General features: G+C 54.5%; 1 protein-coding gene across 5 annotated transcripts; it reads left to right on the top strand.

Moving 5' to 3' along the window:
• Positions 1-3,784: 3,784 nt before the first annotated feature.
• On the top strand, positions 3,785-22,224 carry AMOTL2 (angiomotin like 2). 5 transcript variants are annotated; one of them, XM_024244634.3, is made up of 10 exons: positions 3,785-3,803; positions 6,571-7,365; positions 10,269-10,575; positions 11,635-11,779; positions 12,174-12,266; positions 16,274-16,569; positions 17,687-17,994; positions 18,593-18,813; positions 19,384-19,560; positions 20,337-22,224. In XM_024244634.3, the coding sequence occupies exons 2-10, from the start codon at positions 6,632-6,634 to the stop codon at positions 20,393-20,395; spliced, it is 2,340 nt and encodes a 779-aa protein (XP_024100402.2). In that variant the 5' UTR covers positions 3,785-3,803; positions 6,571-6,631; the 3' UTR covers positions 20,396-22,224. The 5 variants fall into 5 exon arrangements, with proteins under 5 accessions (XP_024100402.2, XP_063578286.1, XP_024100401.2 ...); XM_063722216.1 differs by lacking the exon at positions 3,785-3,803 and adding an exon at positions 4,365-4,459; XM_024244633.3 differs by lacking the exon at positions 3,785-3,803 and adding an exon at positions 4,365-4,459 and having other exon boundaries at positions 19,381-19,560.
• Positions 22,225-22,657: the final 433 nt, after the last annotated feature.

Below are 22,657 nucleotides of genomic sequence, written 5' to 3'. Positions count from 1 at the left end.
AGAGGAAAGCCAGGGGCTCAAGGAATGTGTGCAGTTTGGAGAGGCAGGGCTTCTTCTTCTTCTTCTTCTTTTTTTTTTTAAACAGAGTCTCACCTGTTACCTAGGCTGGAGTGCAATGGAGCTATCTGAACTCACTGCAACCTCTGCCTTCTGGATTCAAGCTATTCTCCTGCCTCAGCCTCCTGAGCTAGGATTGCAGGCGTCCGCCACCATGCCTGGCTAATTTTTGTATTTTTAGTAGAAACAGGGTTTCGCCATGTCAGCCAGGCTGGTCTCGAACTCCTGACCTCAGGTGAGCCACCTGCCTTGGCCTCCCAAAGTGCTGGGATTACAGGCGTGAGCCACTGCACCTGTCTACTTCTTCATTTTTTTAGGATAACATCCTCTTACCTAAAACATTGTGAGGCTAATTTCATAAATCTCCAACTCTGGAGGATTTAACCCCCAAAGACACAGACGCCATGAGGCCCTTTGTGCTTAACGGAGATTCCAGACCTGAAGCATGAGAGTGAAAGGGAGAGGGGGCAGCAGTGGAAGGAGAAGACTTGGGGGAGAAAACCTAGAGGCAGTGATGAAGGGAGGGGAGGAGAAGGGGGTGAAGGGGGGACAGGGGTTTGCAGAAGGACAAAGAGAAGAAACTCCCCCACTTGGGTCTTCTTCTGCTCTTGGAACTGGAGCACTGGAACTTCCATCCTAATGTTCAGATTCTTCCTATGAATTTGCTTCATGCTCCAGATTCCGGTAGGTTTCCTGTTCCTATAACCTGTCAGAGGGAGTGTTCAGGGGAAGCTGGAAAAGTGAATTTCACAACTAAAAGTCATCCTTTGATCTTGCCACCTGCACCCTGGAGCTCTCCTCCACTAAGCAACCATTTGGGAAGTAAGGGGAACATTTCCTTCCCAGCTCCATGGGAGGAGGCTGCTAGGGTCCCACCAAGAACTCACTTTCATATTCTGGTTGGGTGCAGTGGGATGCAACTGCAGGGCCAGACTGAGGCCATAAAACAGGCACAGACCCAGACCCGGGCTAAGGAGAGGCAATGGTGTGGGTGCCTGGATCCCTTGCTAAGCCCTGTACACACCTATGATGCAGCCACACCCCAAGGAGCTGCGCTTTCCAGAGCAAAGGCCTCCAGCCTGGCTTACTCTGAGAATTAGGTCACCTCCCCATCTTTCCTGGATAGGATTCCTGACCCAGCCAGCCACATTGTCATCTGGGAAGAATCATAACCTGTAGGAGGAAGAGAGGAGGTAAAGGAGAATGGGACAAAGTAGACTGAGACAAAGGTGGAAGAAGAAAGCACTGGCTCACTAAGAGAACCTCTCTCCCCTCTGCTGTAAGCGAAGATTCATATGCAAGCAGGCTGGCCGGCCCAGTGTCCCCTGTGCACATCTGCCTCTGGCACATCTGAACGGTGGTCACCTTCTCCACCAACCACCCTGCAGAGCTGGGATGGCTGCCAGCTTAGGCAGGCTCCACCGCAGGCCGTGCCTGACAGATCTTGCCCTCTGTTCTTTCTGCAGAGAGAAAGGGAAAGGAAAAATAAAAGTACATGCACATTTCTCATTTAGGTTTCGGGATCCCTCTCCCTCTTCTGTCCCTTTGGGGACAGAAATGAGCAATCATGGGGGCCTGTGTGGCTCTGCAGCAGGCTTGTCCGCTCCAAGATGTACCTCCTTCACTCTAGCTGCCTTGAACCGACGCCTTTCTGCAACCATCTCAAGAATATTTGTCAAACATTTTGTCAGGTATCCTCCCAAATGCCTGAAAGACAGGACTGTACCATGTGGTCTTTCCCCTGATTTTACAACCCCAGAGTGCACATGTCCACAACCACTCCCCTGCCTCCACCAATTATGCTCTCCATAAGGTAACGCCACTCAGAGACCTCTTTCCTTTCACTTCTAAAATTCCTACCTACAGTGGTATACTGCTCACAGCTTCTGTTTGCAAGGGGATCCTTGGAAAGACAAATATCCTGTAGCTTGGCACAAATTATCCATTTGCTCAATCATCTCAGATCCAATCACTATTTGAAACACAGTATTTCGCTTCCAAGTAAAACATACACGCGCGCGCACACACACACACTTTTTGTGAGTTTTATTAAAAATTAACAATGTCCCTGGCAATTAAGCTTAGAGTTTCCTTGTCCTTGTTTCCCTCCAGTGAATTTGGGACTTGCAAACTCCATGCTGATGGGAGGACCCAGCCAGGGGTAGAAATCAACCCTGACTCTGCGGGTGGACAGGGGCCTGACTGCCCCTACCTCACCCCAACTGACTTGTAGAGAGGCCTTGTGTGGTGGGGAACGGGGACGGCATGTGTCAGAGCGGGCTTTCTGAAGAAGGGGTTTCCATCTAGCAGTGGAAGTGTCCTGGGGGCAGAGGAGAGGATTCCATGCAGGAGCCACCGAAGTGGGTACAGGGGAAAGCCCCTGGCTGGCAGGGGTGTAGGGGGAGGTAAAGAAGAGACTAAAACAAGGACAGGGCAAGTGGAGAGAGGAGGGCTCCCAGCGTCTGCCCTGTCCATCTAGGGAGCCTGGATTCTGATAGCCAGGGAGGGGTTTTGAGAATGAGAAACCAAGCAGCCCAGTGGTTGATTACCTGGCTCTCACTGTGTGTGACTCTGGGCAGGCTGCTTAAGCTCTCTGAGCCCTGGTGTCCTCATTTACAACACAGGGATGATAACAGAACTCCGTTGGAGGGTGCTTGGCAGGGCTGAATCGGATGACTGGGCGAAAAGCCAGCGGTGGCACACCTTGCACTCTGCGTAAAGGGGTGCCTATTATCACCTTGGGGAAGAATTGGACAGAGCGCCTGGCGGCGGGTGATTCAGTTGGGTAGGTGGGTCAAATTGACCGGATTTTCCAACCCAGATTCACACTTCCTGTGGAAACGGGTCGTAAAATAGCTGGCGAAGGTGTTTGTAAACAAAAGTGCATTCAAAGGTTGCCGCTGGGGGTGAAAGCGGCGGGGGTTAGGGGAAAGAGGCTGGGTGGCTGGAAGCATTCACTTCGCCCGGGGCACTGTCCCAGCCCAGAGGATATGGATGTCTTTGCAGTCCCTCCTCCCTTTCCCCTCTTTCCCGGTACACACACACACACACACACACACACACACACACACACACACACACACTCGGAGCCCCCTCCCGCAGCAACCCCAGGACACGCGTGGTACAGCCCTTGCTGTCGTCCCCTCGACACACACACACACACACACACACACACACACACACACACTCGGAGCCCCCTCCCGCAGCAACCCCAGGACACGCGTGGTACAGCCCTTGCTGTCGTCCCCTCGATGGGTTTAGGGATGAAGGGTGAGAGCGGGTCGGCGACTGGGAGTGGAGGCGATAATGAGCAGAGTTGGATTAAATTGTCTCCAGCAGCTCCGAAGGCAAAGCAGGGGGCAGGGGCGGACACACCGCGGCCTGGAGGGTGCTGGGCGCGGAGGAACGGAGCTCGAGGGCCGGCCCGGCGCTCAGCCAGCAGCGCCGCCTCCCCGGAGGAAGGCGGGGGCCGGGAGGAGGGAGCGGGAGAAGGCGGAGGGCGGAGGAGGGCGGTGCGCTGAGAGGTTATTTGTGGTTCGCTTTGATCCCGAGGGGGAACCTGAAACTCTCACATTCCTGGCATAGCAGCCGCCTCCGGCGCGGGCCGACCCTGGGGCTGCGCGCTGGGGCGCGAACAGCCAGAGCGTCGGCGCCACGGCCGAGAACACATCTTCGCCGCCGAGCTGAGCTGGGCCGAGCCGGAGGTTGTGGTGTCTGACTGCGCCGGGCACCCTTGGGCCGCAGAGGTAAGGAAGGCCGCTCGGCGCTCGGGAGAGCGCGCGAGGCCACAGAAACGTGCCTCAGCCAAAGCTGGAGTCTTGGCGCAACCCGGCCTTTTCTGGGAGTCGGAGCCTCGAGGATCGAGCGTCCTCGGGGCGCAGTGCGCCCTTTCGAGGCAGCCGCAGTGCCGGGCAAGGGCCGCTCGGCCCGGGGAGCCCAGCGCCCTGGGCTTTGCGGGGCTCTAGAAGCGCGGAGGTCTCTTGGGGCTGGGGGAGAGGGGAGAGGGCCGACTCCGGAAACAACAGCCACGGTGTTTCGGGTTGCAGGTCGGCGGGGGTGGGGGTGGCGGGGGATAGGGATGGAGGCGCCGCTTGGGGCTCAAGTTGCAGGGTCCTGCGGGCTGATTTGGTTAGGTGGGGGTTACAGGTGCCTTTGCCCCCAACTAGTCCAAGAATTCCTCTTTGTCTTCCTTGGAAAATTCTCTCTGGAGCCACGAATTGGCTCTCACTTAGAAAGAATGCAGCCTGCTGTCCAGCCCGGTGACGTCAGCGTTAGAGTATTTGGAAAACAAAGAGGGCTCGAGAGGGAGGGAGGCGGACCCGCGATGCTTAAAGACCTCTCCGGGCCTCGGGCTACCCTCACCGGCTCGCCCTAGGCGTACCAGCGGCCACCAGTTCTCCAGGTCCGCCCGGGCTCGTGGTGGGGCGGGAGCCCCGGATGGGGTGCCAGAGTCTCCTAGCTTGTAGACCGTCTTTGGTTCCTTAGGCGAGCAGGAGCCCAGGCCGAGGCTGGAGACGCGCGCTGGCTTAGAAAGGCGGCCTTCAGAGAGCGCAGCGGGCGAGTGCAGCAGAGGTGCGCGACCGGGGGCGCGGAAGCAGGTTTTTGTAAAGGCCCAGGCGTTTGATGTCTGAAAGGACGTGAATCTGAGGGGCTTGGCCGGGACAAATTCGCGATGAGAGGCCTTGGAGGTGTTCCTTGCTCCCAGGCCAGGCACACTGTGGAGCGCCTGGAATCTGTCAGGAAGGCTCCGCATTCCTTCCTGCCGCTCCCCTGCCTCCTCTGTGGGAGTCGGCCCAGAGAGTGATTATCTTAGGAAATGCCCGCAGATAAAACTCCAGGGCGAACTGAATCCCATACGAATTGAATCCCATTTGCTTGCTTTGCCTCGGGTAGCTCCGGAGTCTTGCACATCTACCCCTCGTTGTGTGTGAGGGCGCATGACTGGGTGCCAGGAAGGATGGGTACAGAGGTGCCCTCCAGACTCATCCCCCACTCCCCAGCTCTGGGCAGCCGGAGTCCTGGGGTGGGGAGAGGGAAAGGATTGGGAATGGCTGCTCTGCCAACATGCCATAGCCCAAACTGAAGCAGGACACTAGGGCTAGTTTAGTGGCAGAGGAGGGGCCACATTCCTCCCACCCACCCCCCAACCCCTGCCCATACACACAGGACCTGTGGCAGTGTGGATTCTGTTTAGTTTTCCCTGGATCCCAGTTTGGAGATTTGTGTTGGAGGAGGCTGTGGAAAGGAAGCTGGGTGAGAGAGGCAGGCAGATTTCCAGTCCACGAACCACTGGGAGCCCAGGCTTAGAAGGGAACTCCTTTCTCCGATATTATCTCCCAGCACTGTAGGCTCACAGTCCCCTCTCCCCTGCCCCAGGTCTCTCAACCAACAACCTCCCCTTACTTCTCCAGTTGGCCCAAGTCAAGATGGGCTTCCTTGACACTGATGTCAAGAAAGATGCTGAGTGCCCATCCCTTATGTGCCTAGAGGACCAGTGGGGGCTTTTCCAAGTAGCAAGTGTGTGTGTTGGCGGGGGAGGGGGGAGGATAATCATAAAATCAAAGACATCATGCCATCCTTTCTTTTTCCTGGAGCTCTCTTGCAGTTACTGTCAGCACAAAGACTGACCCACTAACCTTAATGGGTGGCACCTTTTTGCCTCATCTTACAAAACCATTGTCCTCTTGGAGCATTTTTATTCATCCCTTATTCACCAATTCAGGTGCAATTCCTCCTCCTTCCTGTTCACCTTGCGGAATGACTGCCAAGGTCATCCCATGACAGGGAGCCCCAGATTCATTCTCTCAGCAGCGCTTGATGAAGCGGAGCCCAAGCCCATCCTCCAGGAGCTCTCTGGTTCAGGGAAAGTGGCCAGGGGTTCAGCGGCTAGAGGGTGGTAGGTTGACTGTGTCAAGGCTGGGCTCTGGCATGCCTCAGTCTAGAGGGTCCTGGGGGCCTTTTGCCTAGGGCTTCTACTGGACTGCATGCATTCTTCATCACCTGCCAATAAATTGGGGCCCTATCCACCCCTAGACTGAATAGCTAAGTGGTTAGATCTGAACTAGGCCTGCCTTAGAATTGCCCATCAGGCTGTTTGATGTGTAGCTGGCTGTACGGGTGGTGGTTCCTGGTGGGTTATCTTCTGGTTTCCTGTTGTCTCTCTCCAGGAATAGTAAGTCTCCATGAATGTTATCATAGTAATCGTTTACCAGGATTTTCACTGTACCAGGAGCTCGCAGGCCACCGCCTCTTTTTTTTCTCATTTCCATGAGTCAGGCAGAATTCTTTGCATTTTTCTGATGGAGAAACTGAGGCTCAGAGGTTGGGTAACTTGTCTTAATCAGTAGATGGCAGCACTGGTACTTGAACCCAGGCTTGTGTGAACCGCCCCACCCCTGCTCTTCACTTTTATGCTTTCCTCTAGAGTAATAATGGAAATCCGGGAAAGCCTTCTCCTCTCCCATGGGTTCCCACTGATTGCTTTTCTCTCCCTCTCTCCCCACCCGCCTTCAGGTGCTCGGGGGCCAGGTGTCACCGGCCATTGTCCAGGCAGCTGTGTGCAAGCCAAAGAAGCATGAGGACACTGGAAGACTCCTCGGGGACAGTTCTGCACCGCCTCATCCAAGAGCAGCTGCGCTACGGCAACCTGACTGAGACGCGCACGCTGCTAGCCATTCAGCAGCAGGCCCTGAGGGGTGGGGCTGGAACTGGGGGTACAGGGAGCCCCCAGGCCTCCCTGGAGATCCTGGCCCCAGAGGACAGTCAGGTGTTGCAGCAGGCCACCAGGCAGGAGCCCCAGGGCCAGGAGCACCAGGGCGGTGAGAACCACCTGGCAGAGAACACCCTTTACCGGCTATGCCCACAGCCCAGCAAGGGAGAGGAGCTGCCCACCTATGAGGAGGCCAAAGCCCACTCGCAGTACTATGCGGCCCAGCAGGCGGGGCCCCGGCCACATGCGGGGGACCGAGATCCCCGTGGGGCCCCCGGAGGCAGTCGGAGGCAAGATGAGGCCCTGCGGGAGCTGAGGCATGGGCACGTGCGCTCGTTGAGTGAACGGCTCCTTCAGTTGTCCCTGGAGAGGAACGGCGCCCGGGCCCCCAGCCACATGAGTTCCTCCCACAGCTTCCCACAGCTGGCCCGCAACCAGCAGGTCCCCGCACTGAGGGGCCCCCCTGCTGAGGGCCCAGAGTCCCGAGGACCCCCACCTCAGTACCCTCACGTTGTACTAGCTCATGAGACCACCACTGCTGTCACTGACCCACGGTACCGTGCCCGCGGCAGCCCGCACTTCCAGCATGCTGAAGTCAGGTAACTCTCCCCACCTTGGGCTTTCCAACTCCTGGCTTTCTTCCAGCACAGGTCTCTCAGGGAGGAGAGCCTCAAGATCACAGCTTGTGTCAGAGCTAGCAAGATCCACCCCACCTCCAACCTTTCAGAGAAGGGAGAGCTAATGCCTGGCAGAGAAGAGGGACTTAGCTGAGGTCCCCTAAGAAGTTAGTGCTGTCCCTTGCCTTAATTCAGAGATAGGCACCATTGTCTGCTTAGCTGTAGCATGCAAGTAACTAGAGTCCCCAGAGGACACAAATTGCAGCAGGGGGTTAAAGGTTAGATTTCAGAAAGAACTTCCTAAAGACAAGGTTGGGAATGATTGCCAAACTGTTTCCAAGTTAAGTAGGAAGAAGGTGGGACCTCCTTCTCTGGAGTTTTTTTAAGAAAATGTGAGCAGCTTGCTTTCTATGATTATTGGGAGGCATTCCTAACTAGAGGCTGGAAAGGCCCAGTGGCCTCATTAGAGACATCTCAGCATCTTACACCAGGGCAGGAGCTTACTTGTCTCTCCTCTTCATTTCCTGCCATATGCTGCCTGCATCTGCAGCCTGCAGTGGGAAAGGATTCTGGGTCCAGGTGGGCCCCTTTCTGGGGAGGCTCAGAAGAGGCTGCTGGGCCAGGGTAGGGACTTAGAGTTTGATTCTGAGTGTGCTGGGAGGCCCTCAGGGGATGTGATTTGTTTTACCTTTTCTAAATGCTCTCTCTGGCTACGTGCAGAGCATGGTTTGTAAGGGGCCAGAATGGAAGCAGGAAGACCGAGGGAGGCAAGAAGTCTAGAGAGTTTGGAGAAATGAGTGTTCCTAGAAACAAGGCCCCGCCTCACGCTTCTCATCTGGCCCAGCATCTTTTCCAGAGAAGCAGACACAGTCATCGCTGCTGCCATCTCCCCGTATGGGAGTCCAAAAAACCCCACCAAGGGACCCCAAGGATTTCAGACTCTTCCTCTGGTGGCCCAAGGTCAAAGTCTGGTTCTCTTCATGCCTGCTGAGTGTTCCTTTAGTCACCCACTTTCCCACCGTCCGGCTTTCCTTGCTCTCGAGAAATGAGTGACATGATGGGGTTGGTATGGCGGAACCAGAGGATGGAGCCTCATAGTTTTTCTCCAGCCTCCACCCCCTCCAGACTCGCACCTTATCGCCCCTCTCAGGGCTCGGTCAGGAAGAGTTTCGGAAGCTGAGTGGTGGTTTCTTCTTTTGGAGCAGCCCTATTGAACTCTGTCAGGAAAAGATAGTAATCACGGCAAGGAAGTAGACTGTTTGCAGGAGAACAAAAAGCAGGGGAGGGAGAGGACGAGGAGAAAGGAAAGCAAGTGTGAAGGGAAAGGAGTTGCTATTCTTTCTCAGAGCTAAGTCATCCCCAAAGAATGCCAGTTGTGTCTGCCTGGCCCAGTGCAGGGGGGAGCAAGTTCTTGAAGCAACCTTGAGAATGGCCATTTTAGCAGTGGAATGGAGAGTTTGAGCACTCCAGTGGGGACCCTCTTCCCAGCTCTTACTGGAAGCCCCACCTTAGCTAGTAGGAGAAATACATCTGCCCAATATCTCCTTTCAGATGATCCAATGAAGATTATTTGTTAGGAAATAGGGGCTAGACTCCTAGCCTAGGGTCCTGAGAAGAGCAGGGGGGCCATAGGCTGTATGGCAGCAAGAGTCAGGGACAGGCTGGGTGTGCATTAGTGCTGAGATGATGCACCCAGAAGGGGAATTCGGTTTTTGCGGGGCTTCTGCGACTTGGAAGATTCTTTGTGAAACTGAGGCAGTTGTGACACTGGGAATCACAAGGTCCCAGAAAGGCCCTTGGACTCCCCGTGCCTCTTGCCCTTTGCTCCTTCCCTCAACATGGAGCCCTGGGGGTGATGTTACACCAGTGCCAGAGGCCAATAGAACATTGTCCCCTGAACTCAGCGACCACAGTAGTCCAGAGGCAGCCCTTACTCCCAAGGAAACCAAGAGTTTGGGCCACATTTATTCTCTAAACTGAGGGTAAACTGAGGATCCTACTAGAAGAGATGGAGGATGGGCCACCACTACAAGAGCACCTGCCACCCGCCCAGCACTGGGCCAGCACTCTGCCAGGCCTTACATAGCATCATCCTCAACAAATCCCGGCGAGGCTGGAGACCCTCATGATGCAACAGAGCAATGCCCAGTCTGTGGGGCTGAGGCACTCGCCCAAGGTTAAACAGCTGGAGCAGGGATTTGAACCTCTATTTGTCAGACTCTAGAGCTCAGACTCTTACCCTGACATTTGTCTCACTGCTCTAACCTTAACTGGAGTCTTCTAAAAATGACTCTGGGTGAGTGGGGGGTGGGGGGTGGCAGGACTTGAAATAGGAAGGAGAAAATAAGTGCTGCTTTGGCAGTCTTGAAACTGGTGACTCGTGTAACAGACACAAGGTTGCTGCTGGGGCCCAGCCACCAAGTTGTCCTGGGGCCTGGAAGGTTATATACTCAGTCATGATTGACATGGCCTCCAGCCCCAAAAATAACCTTCCATTGATTAGAAGTGTCCGGGTGCATTTTTTAAGATGATGTATTTAAGCATTAGTCGCTTAGGAGGCCCAGGATTGCTCAGGCTGATCCCCAAGGCCCCAGCCACTGTGAGGCGGGTATGACACAAGCATTCTGACATTAATCCCCTCTAGCCCCGCTGTCTGACTCTTGAGAGCCTCAGGCAGAAACATTTGGAAAAGGCCTTCCCCCCTGGTCCCTGCCTAACACTAGAGGGTTGAATAATTATCTGCAATAATTTTAATAATATATTAATTATTGATAATAATTAACCATCTTCCCAGTATGCCTAGGAGTGGGGTGACTCTGGGCTGCTCTGGGTGGGAGCCATGAGGATCTGTGCTGTCTCTGAGCACCGTCTCTTCTGTTCCCCAGGATCCTGCAGGCCCAGGTGCCCCCTGTGTTCCTCCAACAGCAGCAGCAGTACCAGTACCTGCAGCAATCTCAGGAGCACCCCCCTCCCCCACATCCAGCTGCTCTCGGCCATGGCCCCCTGAGCTCCCTCAGTCCACCTGCCGTGGAGGGGCCAGTGAGTGCCCAGGCCTCCTCAGCCACCTCGAGCAGTGCCCACCTGGCCCAGATGGAGGCCGTGCTGAGGGAGAATGCCAGGCTGCAGAGGGACAATGAGCGGCTGCAGAGGGAGCTGGAGAGCTCTGTGGAGAAGGCTGGCCGCATTGAGAAGGTAGGCCCTGCTGGGGCTTCAGAAGGGCAGACCAAAAAGAGCCCCCCGGGGGCTACCTGGGGAGTGGGTAGTCCAAGGAGAGGCAGAGGAGCCTGAAAACTGTTTGGCTGGATTTCTCCCTATTCCTCTGTTTTCCACCTCCGTCACCCCTCATGCACCCTCCTGAGCTGACTCCAGACAGCTGGGGAACAGCCGAGAAGCCGGCAGAGCAGGCCTGGGGCATGAGCAGTTGCTGGCCAGTGGTGATTAGAAAGATCCCATTCACCAGCTCCTTGCACACTCGCACCCTTGCCCTGCACACACCCCCTCCCATGGACACCTCCCACAGAGAGCCCTTTGTGTCCCCCACACAACAGCAAGTCTGTTCCAGGGCAGCCCTGGCCAAAAAGAAAACTTCTCCTCTTGGAAAAAAAACGAGCGACTTGTTGGAATCACAGGCCAGCTAAGAGCACGTGCAGAACCTGCCAGCAGCCAAATGGGAGGAGCAGCCGGGGCCCAGCTGGCCCTCTGGGTGGATGGTGATGCCTGGGACACCAGGCAGAGGCGGCTCAGGCTTAGGCCCGGTGCCTGCTTCTTTAGCGAAGGATTACCAGTTTTCCACTGATGGCCTCAGGCCTCCCTTGACTGTCCTGTGGTGTCCAAGTTAGGTCAAACCACCCCATCATGGCTGGAGTCTTTTGGTGCCCACTTCTGGCCAACTGTACTCAGTTTCTTGGTGGAAGCCAGCCAAGAGTAGAATGTTTCCTTCTGCACATTGGGCACAGGGAAGCTGTGTTTAGTCACCCTGCAGGCAGCTACTTCCGAAGTACCTGGCCCTGGGTTCACTCAGCATCTGGTCCTTGGGGCAGCTGATGGGACCGTTGCTTGCTGGTCCCAGCAGTCTATTCTATTTCCGGAGGTTACAAGCTTCTGACCATCCCACCATAGTCACCTGGAGGTTTTGCTCCTGTTTGGTGGCCTCTCATCTGTCACCTTTTCTGATGGAGAGTAGTGGGTCAGCCTCGAATCACTCCCTGGGAGCTCTCGCCTTCATTCAGCTCTGCTGTCTGACTCTTGCAGCTGGAAAGCGAAATCCAGCGGCTCTCTGAGGCCCATGAGAGCCTGACCAGAGCCTCCTCCAAGCGTGAGGCCCTGGAGAAGACCATGCGCAACAAGATGGACAGTGAAATGAGGAGGCTGCAAGACTTCAACCGGGATCTTAGAGGTGAGAGCCAGTCACACAGGTGGAGGCTGGAGAACCTCTGCAGAGGGCTTACTTCCTTTGTTCTAGAGAAAAATTGGGAATCTCTATTCTCTGTCAAAAGTGCAGATGAACTCAGAGAGCCAGGCGGAGACCCCTTTAGAGCTGCCCTGATAGAGAGATGCTTGTCTCTATGTACTGGGCCTAGAATCCCCTCAGGGAGCTCCCATCGTGTGGCCCAGATGATGGCTCTTGACAGAGGAGGCTCCCACCCCTCGGGCCCTGAGTTGAGCTGGGGCTTCCTTATGAGCCCATCCCCAATATGGAGGATGCAGCCCCATCCTGATAGGACGTCAGGAAAAATCCCAAGCTGGCAGCTTCACCTGACACTAAAACATCTTTCCTTCCCTTGAAACAGAGAGATTGGAATCTGCAAATCGCCGCCTGGCAAGCAAGACACAGGAGGCCCAGGCCGGCAGTCAGGACATGGTGGCCAAGCTGCTTGCTCAGAGTGAGTAGGGGCCCCACTAAGAAGCCTGGCCTGTGTGCAGGCAATGGGACTGCTGCACATCTTCTGGACCAGGAAGATTGGCCTTCCCCCTTGCAAAGTAGTACCTTGGGAGCAGGTTTACTGCCTACTGTATGCCCAACACTAGACTGGATCTGGGGATAGTGGGGATAAGTGGCTTCCAAAGAAGAATAGGATCTAGTTCTGTATCTTTTAAGAAGATCAGTTGACACAAGAGGGAAAGCCAGGGAGCAGTGATTTGCTGAGCTTCGGTGCTGACCGTCAGTGCAGTGCGTTGGGTAGTGTGGGAGGCAAGGTAGCCCTGAAGACAGGTGAGGTGAAGGAAAAGGAAAGGTCTGAGAGCTTCCCAGGGAGTTCCTGGCAACAGGAAGGTCAGGAGTGTGCAATGGGAATGTGAGAGGCAGGGGGACATGGTGGAGCTGAGCCATAGCAAGCCAAGTGGAGGCACCTGAGACAGCCAAAAATGGGATCCTAGACCTTAACCAACAGATGCATTGTAAACGGGGCGGTCTAAGCATCCTTGAAGCATGGGCAGGTTCATTGACTAGTCCATGTATTCATTCATCAGCAGATGTGTTTTAAGCAACTGGCAGATGTTCAGGAGAGAATGGGAGCAGGCCCAGGAAGGTATCATGGCAGGGCGGTCAGGAAAGAAGTGGTGAGCTTAAGAAAGGAGCAGGTTCCCACAGATGGAAAAGAACAAGGTGGGTGGTCCTAGAAACTGGTGATTAGGAGCCCCGGTGGCCTGAGAGGCTCTGTGGGGATGGCAGGGGTGGAGAGCCAGCCAGAGGTGAAGGAGCTATCGGGCGGTTCAAGAGGTGCATGGGTTGGGTGGCAAAGGGAGCCCTGAGCTCAGCAGCAGGAGGCTCTAGCAATCAGAAGAGACTAAGAACAGTTATTTATTGAGCTCCTACTAGAAGCTTTAGTGCTGTTCAAGGTGTTTGCAGAGAAGTGGAATGAGAGTGGTTGGTAGCTGGGTAAACATGACTTTGAGGCTTCACAGGAACCCTACTGTGAATGGCACAAAGAGTAGTGTGGGGTGCAGAAATGGAGGAGCAGCTTGAGGACTTAGCTCTGGCTGGCAGCACCCCTATCTTCCTTCAAAGAGGGTTCAAAGACTAGGGCAGGGAATGGGGGAACACAGCACTGAAGGAATTGACAGGGTGGGGCAGGAGGTAGGCTGGTCTCCACTGGCTGGGTGGGGTGAGATGGCAGCGGCTTAAGGTCTCTGGGAAGGAGTCAAAGGGAATGAGGGAGAAAGGGGAGGGGGCAGCCCTGGGGTTTCCCTGAGGAGTCTGGGGAGGAGAAGCTGCAAGGGCAGGGCAGATTAGGGTGCCTGTGGAGGAAGGCGGACTTCTGGGGCCTGACTCTGCCAAAGAAAGGAAGTCACGGGGCGGGTTTCTGGGAGCTTGCTAGGGGGTGAGAAGAGGGGGGCTGGCCGGGAGGCGTTTCCGCTCCCCGGGGAGCGAGTGAGCGCCGAGCTGTTCTTGGCTCCTCGCTGGAGCCATTAATCTCGCAGCCGCGGGTGACCTGGATGCCTGGCATTCCAGAGCCGCGAGCTGTTCCGCTCCCGGCCCGCCCCCCGCCGCTCCCTCCCGTGCGCGCTGCCTGGCGCCCTTCGCCCGGCTTTGGGAGGAGGGAGGGTGAGCACAAAGGGAGCCTGGAACGTGGAGGTGGGGGCTCACTCGCTGCCCAAGGCGCATCCCGGGTCCCGTCGGCGCCTCGCCTGCCTTCCTGCCCGCCTCCGCTGGCCTCCGGGCGTCCTCTTCCCACCCGCACCCGGGCCACTTATTTCTTACTGAGGAGCTCTACTTCCCAAGATCCCGCAGGCTCAAGGTTTTATCAGGGTCCTGTTGGCAGGGGGTGGCCAGAGCCCAAAGCCTCCCAGCCCCCACCAGGGCCTTAGAGGTTGGACAAGGCTGCAGGAAGCTTCTGGAAGCAGAGGGCTGAGTCCTCCGGCCCCTCCTCCCCCAGGGCTGAGGAAACCCAAGCAGCTCTTCCTTGCTCCGTAGTAGCTATTGCAAAGGGAGGTGTCTGATTGACCTCCGTTTTATCTGGGGTCAGTCAACACTAGGAAAGTGTGGCCATTATCACCAATGCCATCTGCTTTTCCTCCTAGGCAAGCCACGCAGCACCCCCAGCACTGCCCTTCTGGCCCTTCTAGGCCAGCAGTGCCCCCTGGGGATCTGGCCTTGAGGCCTGAGGCCGGCCTGTTAGCTCCACCCCCTTGGGAATGTTTCTTCTCTCCCTGGGCCTCAGATTCTCCAGCCATGAGATGAGACAGAGTCCTTCCCCACAGAGTCATGCTAAGGCTGAAATGAGATGCAGGCCCTGGGCAAACTGAACCCACAGGTGGACTAGGGGAGGGTCCTCCCTGCCTGAGTCCAAACCTGGCTGCCCCTCCTCAATGGATGTTAACAACCCAGTCAATGGACGTTAAGCCAGCGAAGTATGAACACATCCGTTTCAATATTATTGGACTTCCCCGTATTTTCCTCCATGCCACAGAATGATACCATCCTGGGCTCAGCCTTCAAAAATCCAAAATGAGCCAAGAGCTAACCTGAGTTGCCTCTGTGTCCTCCCTGCCCTGCCCCAGGGCCCTGAGTAAATGAATCCTGCCTTCCACATGCCAAGGTCTCAAGCCTTCACTCTTCTGTTCCAGAACTTGCACTGTCCTATATGATAGGTACTTAGCTGCATGTGGCCCAAAGATTGAAATTAATGAAAATAAATTAAATTTAAAATTCAGTTCTTCCATCTTACTAGCCACATTTCCAGTCCTCAGTAGCACGTGTGTCTAGTAGCCACTGCATTGGAAGGTGCGGTATAGAACAATTCCACTCCGGCAGAAAATTCCACTGAATCAGAATGCTGTTCTAGAGACAGTGCCTTTAGGTTCATTAGCGGGGGCCCACAGCCCTGCCCCGCTCCTGCTCTCCAGCAAGGTAGGCAGCTGACCCACTCTTCAGGGGGCAGCCTGGGACTCTCAAGGGGCAGGTGCCTGGGAGGTGGATTTAAGGCTAGAGCATCAGATGGAGGGCTCTGTGGTCTGGCTTGGGCCTCTCCTGGCCGTATGGAGAGGGCCTCTGAGCAGAGTTTCTTTGGGCAATTAACAAAATGATTTAAAAGTCAGGATAGCTGGACCCTTACACACTAATCTTTGGGCCATAGTCATTTTCATTGTGCTGCAGACTTTGCATTTCTTTCTGAGCCTGGTTGCTCACATCTCAGTGGTCTTTTCAGACCACGGAAGGAAATGTAGCCCTCAACGGACCTTTCGGCCTGGGTCTGCAGAAGGAGCCCCAGAGCTCTGGGTGGCCTATAAGTACAAACGCCTCACCATGTAGCCAGAGGCAGCCTGGGCCTTTGTAGTGTGGCCAACTGAGGTTTCCATTTGGCGGCACCATTCACCTCCTATGTTTTTCCCCTATAAGTTGGAGATCCCAAATCCTCCCTGGAGGGGCTGGAGGATTCATGGAATAAGATGTGTAAGTGCCTGGTGTGCCGACAGCAGATGGTGGTTCTGTTCCCCCTTCCTTCATTCTCCCACTGGAAGGAGGACCATGTCATAGCCTACCTGAGTCTCTATTTTCTCATCTGTACATGGGCATCACAGTTCCTACCTCAACAGTCTCTAGCCGTCACAAGGTTCAAGGGATATTGTGGATGTGTTTTAGACATGGTGCCTCTGGCACAAGTGGATGGTATTTGGGGCTGTCCTATGGCAGTATGTCCCAGTAGAAAGGCAGGGTAGCGCAGTTGTTACTGCAAGGATCCTGGAATTGGGCTCTGTCATTTACTCCTGACTTAACATGAGCCTTTGTTTCTTCTTCCATGAAACAGGGTTAATAGTGGTACCTTATTCCTGTTATTTTTGAGAGAGTGAGAAGCAACTGTGCTCATCCAGTGGTCAGCACAGAGCCCAGGAGGCAATGGGGCCAGCCAACGTGGTCACTGTCACTGATCAAGCCTCTCTCTCCCTACAGGCTACGAGCAGCAGCAGGAGCAAGAGAAGCTGGAGCGAGAGATGGCACTGCTGCGCGGCGCCATCGAGGACCAGCGGCGGCGTGCTGAGCTGCTGGAGCAGGCTTTGGGCAACGCGCAGGGCCGTGCAGCTCGAGCCGAAGAGGAGCTGCGCAAGAAGCAGGCCTATGTGGAGAAAGTGGAGCGGCTGCAGCAGGCGCTCGGGCAGCTGCAGGCAGCCTGTGAGAAGCGGGAGCAGCTGGAGCTGCGTCTGCGGACTCGCCTGGAGCAGGAACTCAAGGCCCTGCGTGCACAGCAGGTGAGCTGAGAAAGTCTTCAGGCTAGGGCAGCATCTGAGGATGTCGGCTTCCCTTCCTCCTCAGGGACTGTAGGTTTGGAGGCCAGGGCTGAGGCCCCGGGAGCCCCTGCTTAGATCTAGGCTGCAGGCCCGTTGGAAGGTGGCAAGGATGATGGCTCTCTGCTCCATGTTTGCTGCGTGCTCCCTTCCACTCGTTGTCTTAGCAGAGGCCCTGCCACCTGGCCCACGTCCAGCCTCGGGGGACTCCTGTCCTCCGCAGCAGCAGGGCTAGTTGTCCTTGACCTCTAGAGAAGGTAAAGTAAGTCAGGAACCTGGATATAGAAGGCCTGCGAGCTTTTTTTTTTTTTTTTTTTTTTGAGACGGAGTCTCATTCTGTCGCCCAGGCTGGAGTGCAGTGGCACGAATGCTCACTGCACCCTCCACCTCCCAGGCTCAAGCGATTCTGTTGCCTCAGCCTCCCGAGTAGCTGAGACTACAGGCGTGCGCCACCACGCCCAGCTAATTTTTGTATTTTTAGTAGAGACGGGGGTATCACCATATTGGCCAGGCTGGTCTTGAACCCCTGACCTCACGTGATCCGCCGACCTCGGCCTCCCAAAGTGCTGGAATTACAGGTGTGGGCCACTGCGCCCGGCCACCAGCCAGCTTTTATATGCCTCCCCAAGATTGGGAGGAAAGATGGTTGTCCAGATCCATAGTGCTTAGCCTCACTTTGGGCTTCTGTGTAAACAACTCTTGGTGTTTACGAACAAAATAGAGTTATTTCTCCACTCCCAAACCTACCCTTGCCACAGAGGTAGTGTGACTGAAGCCCCTGGTTTGCCCAGTTCTGTTCTAATTTACACCAGTTTTCCCAGTATAATTATTGATAGCACCCCCTTTGCCAGTTTGGAGGATTATCTGTCTGGTCTCTATACCCTTGCCATAGGATTCAGGGCAGGGGTATGGGGACCTGTGCTGTGTCCCCATTTCGGTAGAGGAAGGATGGGTAAATGTATGCTGTGTATGGCTGAACACGTACATGTACAAGTGACAGTCCTTGTGCGGAGGCGAAGACCAGTGGCTGCCACACCCCAACCTGCACCCTTGACCACGGTCTCCACTCCTTGCTCTGCAGAGACAGGCAGGTGCCCCTGGTGGTAGCAGTGGCAGTGGTGGGTCCCCAGAGCTCAGCGCCCTGCGACTGTCAGAACAACTGCGAGAGAAGGAGGAGCAGATCCTGGCGCTGGAGGCCGACATGACCAAGTGGGAGCAGAAGTATTTGGAGGAACGTGCCATGAGGCAGTTTGCCATGGATGCGGCTGCCACGGCTGCTGCCCAGCGTGACACCACTCTCATCCGACATTCCCCCCAGCCCTCGCCCAGCAGCAGCTTCAATGAGGGTCTGCTCACTGGTGGCCACAGGCATCAGGAGATGGAAAGCAGGTTCGGCATTGCAGGCCAGGCATCTGAGGTTGGGGGGCGGGTGGCAATGTCCAGTCACTGCCCTGCCCTTGATCCCTGATAAACAGGCCCCTTTCCCCATAGAGCTCAGCAGTTCCTCCTGCTTCTGAGCTGAACCTGCATGCTTGGCACACCAGGCACTGTAAACATGCATTTGCCCAGAAATACCGAGTCCTTGGTCTGCCCAGGAGACTCTTACTGTGGAGGTGTTGGATGCCATCCAGGGCTTGGGCCCTGCCTCCCCTTTCCGGAGTGCCGCCCTCCAGGATGAGGGCTGTGCCGCCACTATCATCTGATGAATCTGGAACCCACCCTTAGTGGCCTGCCTTTGCTGGTGTGAGAAGGGCCCAGGGCCTTATGCACTGGTGGTTTTCAGAGCGGCTCTAAGAGCATCAAATTCCAGAGCTGTGGTGCCATTTCTAAGTCCTCTCTAGGTCCCTGCTACAAGCACAGAAGGATCCAGCCTGGCAGGGTTGGGGGAGTTGGTGGGGGCTTTTCCTCTAACTCCTATGAGGCAGGAAGGGTGGAGGCTGTTGGATCTGTGGGTCTGACAATGTGGGCATGGCCTCTCACCCCTCAGGTTAAAGGTGCTCCATGCCCAGATCCTGGAGAAGGATGCAGTGATCAAGGTCCTTCAGCAGCGCTCCAGGAGAGACCCTGGCAAGGCCACCCAGGGCTCCCTGCGGCCTGCCAAGTCGGTGCCATCTGTTTTCGCGGCTGCGGCAGCAGTAACCCAGGGCTGGCAAGGGCTCTCTTCTAGTGAGCGACAAACAGCAGACGCCCCTGCTCGGCTGACTACAGGTAAGAGGAGGCTGCTGCTGGGATAGATTGAGAGGTAGTTTCTCCTGGGCCTGAACACAGATTGCCAGACCTTTCCTCCCAGAACTGAGGCTATAGGAGCCAGGGCTTCCTGACCCTCTCCCAGGGGAGCTGGCTTATTCTCTGCCTCTAGTGCCTCTATAGCACACGGCTCTCCTGCCAGTGTGAAGAGGGGTACTTAGTCCCCATCACCATAAATTCCATCATGCTTCATTTAGCCCCAGCCACTGAACTAAGAAAAATAGAGCTTCCTGTGCAGATACACCTTCTATGCAAGCCCCCTCCACTCTTCCTTCTAAGCAGATGCCACAGAAACTCTAGAAGATTTAATCTATAAGGAAGGGTCCCACCACCCAAAACATTTGGAAGCCAATCCAATCTGATAGCTATTCCCATTTGAAAGTAGGAGCATTTTTAGTCTTAAAGTTCTTGCAAATCAAGAGCAGCCCACTCCACCTTCAGTCCCCAGCAGGGACAGTTAACTTAGAGTGTACTTCACCAGGGCCACATCTTACAGGCATGGCAATAACCATCCACCTACCTTTCCAGCAGACAGAGCACCCACAGAGGAGCCAGTGGTCACATCTCCCCCTGCTGCCCATGCCAAACACGGGAGCCGAGATGGGAGCACCCAGACTGACGGCCCCCCAGACAGCACCTCCATCTGCCTGCCACCGGAGCCTGACAGCTTTCTGGGGTGCAGCAGTAGCCAGAGAGCAGCCTCTCTGGGTAAGTCCTCCTGACCCCACTTCTGTGCTAGGTAGGGCCGAGGGGGCACTGGAGTGTGAACTGGAACACAAGGCGTTTTCTTCCCAGCCCCCCTCCGGGTCATTGCGCGCACTCCATGGGGAGCCGTGCATAGCCAGAGGTGAGCAGGGTGCCTGGCCCACCTCAATGTGAACATGAGGGATGGCTGGTTGCGTGAATAGGGAAATTGGAAACCCTGATTAGAGGCAGATCCAGAATTCAGAAAGAAAGCAACCAGATGGGAGGCACTTTAGCTCCTCTTTCATGGTCTTCCCTACATAGTTAATTTCCAATTTGATTATCCAAGAGAATGGAGCTCGCAAGTCATGCCGATGGCACTCTGGAAGCCTGTTTAAAGAGTCCGGGAAGGAGAAATCTGAGAAGATGCCATTTCTTTTTCCACTCCCCTTTCACATTGGCCTTTGCATATTTGCCTGTGCCTCATGATCTCAGAAAACCACAGGCATGAAAAGAATGCTGCAGCCTCCCTCCCTCAGGGCTCTCCATTGCTCTCTCTAAGCCCTCCAACCAGTTCAAAGTTAGAAACAAATGCATCCTACACATCGGAGGTTGGTGGGCTGGGCTGAGCACTGAAAGGGAGCAGAGCATTGTGCTTGGTTGGTGGAGTTCTGGGAACCTGGGCAGCAGAGGTGGGAAAAGTTGGTGAAGAACGATCTTTGTCTTTCAAATGTGCCAGGATTTTAAAAGCAATCTAGTAACACTCATTGGCATGTGCCTGTGTTCTTGTCTGTCTCCAGACTCTGTAGCTATATCCAGAGTCCAGGACTTGTCGGACATGGTGGAGATACTGATCTGAAGGAGGTGGTGCTTCAGGACTCTGAGCCATTCTCTCCCCTCCTCTGCCCTGTGCCACTCTCAGCCATTTCAGCAGCCCTGTCAACCGCTGCTCCATCCCTTTCCCCAGCCAGACACTCATTCCCATTGACCATCTGGTCCCAGGAGCTCAGGAGGAGGACCCCAGGGGAGAGAGCTGTGAGAGCACCGGCACCCCCAGAAGACTCTGCTTCTTAGCCCACATTCCTCCGAGCCTTATGGAGAATGAGGATTCAGCCTTGACTTCTTGCCCAAGGCCTGCTACTGGGGTAGCAACTGACAGCTCAGAAAGGAGCTGAGCTCCCTCTGCCCTGCCAGTTGTCAGTCAGGCAGGGAGGGAGGGGTTGTGTTGGTTTGGGGAACTAATTTCCAAGAATGGCTGCCTGTGGACACCAGGTGGACTGGTTCACTAATCAAGTCAGCCATGTTATTCTCTGGCTAAGTTTGGTTCCAGCCAACCTCATCTGCTCTTCAGTTCCTCACTGCCTTCTTGGGATACTAAGACTTGAATCTTTTGGGGACTATTAAGGGTGTTAGTCTTGGAGAAGGCACAGCCTCACCTTCTCATTTGCTGTGGGTTAGGGGCCATTTAAGTGGACTGGGAGACAGTGCGCAGTTTGTATATAATTCCCTTTCTTGTGGAACAGAAGACTGAGGCCTGCAGGTTCTGATGTGTCTCCATGGGCTGTGCTCCCCTCTTCCTACTGTCAGTTTCTGAAACTTCTGACTGGCCTCCCAGTTATGCCTCCTCCTCAAGTTCCTGGCCCGTGGATGTTAAAGCTGCTCGATTCCCAGGATCACGGCTGGCTGCCTTTTCCTCCATCTTGAGCCCTATAAATGCCCACGGGACCCCCACCACCAGCCTCTTGAAGTGGCTCCACAGCTCCTGTCCCTGGAACATCCTGTCAGTTTGGTCATAAACCCTGAGCCAGATGAAATAAGCCACCATGAACAGACATCTGCCATGCCCCCAGGTGGGCTTCGGTGGCCCTACCCGGTACCAGTTCTCTCTGAGAAACTGGAGATGTCTTGTTAGCATAAGTGTCTTTGTTCCCACCTGGAGGGTTTGGGAGAGGAGCAAAGTGGTTGAAAACTAGTTAATGAGCTGCAAGAGTCAAATAGTCCTCTGAATGGAGCCCCCATCACAAAACAGTGCCCAGGAGGCTGGCTCCTCAAGCTACCCATGCCCAGCGCCCTAAAGCAGGACCAGATGCTTTGGAAGTGGGGTCAAACACCCACATGGCAGCCTGCTAGCAGCAGTGACTTTGACTTCTGGTCTTAAAGAGTCCCTCACTTCAGCCCCAGGAGCTATTGGTGGGTTTTAGCAGTTTTGTCTTTACCGTTTTTAGTTCTCCTTGATTCTTTGTTTTCTTCCTTTATCGTTTTTAGGTTTGGTATGTGTTGTTTTATTTCCATGGTTCCTCAAGTTTCCTTTTTAAACATTTGCATTTGCTGGACAATTGCAATTTTTAAAAAAATTCCCCTACCCCTGTTTAAAGCTGAAAAATACATTTGGTTCATGTGCATTGTTTACAAAGCAAAAAGAAAAAAGAGAAAAAAAGGCAAAAAATATTGTGAAAGAAAAAAAACAACTTAATATATTTTGGATTAATATTTGGTATTTCTTTTAAAGTATTTTTTGTGCTGTGAACATTTTCTGCCAAAGACCATGATGTGTGTCTGTATGTTTAAGTTATCGTAAATATTTAAAATGTAAACATGGCTGTTTTGTTATGCCACCCTGTACCAGGATTGCTGCCGCATTCCACTGGGTATAACAGTATTTTAATTAAAAAAAATAATTAAAAGTGATGTCTTTGCACAGGTGAGACTTTGCACTGAGGGAAGGGAAAGGGTGAGGATTTTGGGGGGCCACCCAAGTCATAGTCCAATCTCTTCGAGGACCTAAGATAGAATCTAGGGATTTTGTGAAGCTGCATTAAGGACAGAGTTGGAATGAGGATGTGGCTGGCATTTTTCCCCTTTCATAGATAACATTTCTTGAAGGCTGGGAGGGGAAGGAGGGCCTGGCAGATGGCAGCCTCCCCAGGTAGCTCTGTTCTAATCAGCTTTGTTCGGCCACACGCTGTGGTTATCCACAGTGGGAATGGGTGTCCAAAGATGGCTTTATCCTTCCCCCACTCCTTTTCGCACTCCCACCTAGGACATAAAGTTTTGTCCGAAACCATCCAGAAGGCCAGGCACCATGCAGAGGACATTCAAGGATGTGCATGTTCTTAGCCAC

This window comes from Pongo abelii, chromosome 2, assembly GCF_028885655.2.
Source record: "Pongo abelii isolate AG06213 chromosome 2, NHGRI_mPonAbe1-v2.0_pri, whole genome shotgun sequence".
NCBI lineage: Eukaryota > Metazoa > Chordata > Mammalia > Primates > Hominidae > Pongo > Pongo abelii.
Note: the sequence above shows the minus strand (reverse complement) of the source record. Positions and strands in the feature narration are given on the sequence as shown.

Coding starts and splice junctions, on each gene's coding strand:
- AMOTL2 (XM_024244633.3), top strand. CDS start 6,632: ATGAGGACACTGGAAGACTCCTCGGGGACAGTTCTGCACCGCCTCATC. Junction 11,780..12,173: donor CTTCAACCGGGATCTTAGAG/GTGAGAGCCAGT, acceptor CCCTTGAAACAG/AGAGATTGGAATCTGCAAAT. Junction 19,561..20,336: donor CCAGAGAGCAGCCTCTCTGG/GTAAGTCCTCCT, acceptor GTCTGTCTCCAG/ACTCTGTAGCTATATCCAGA.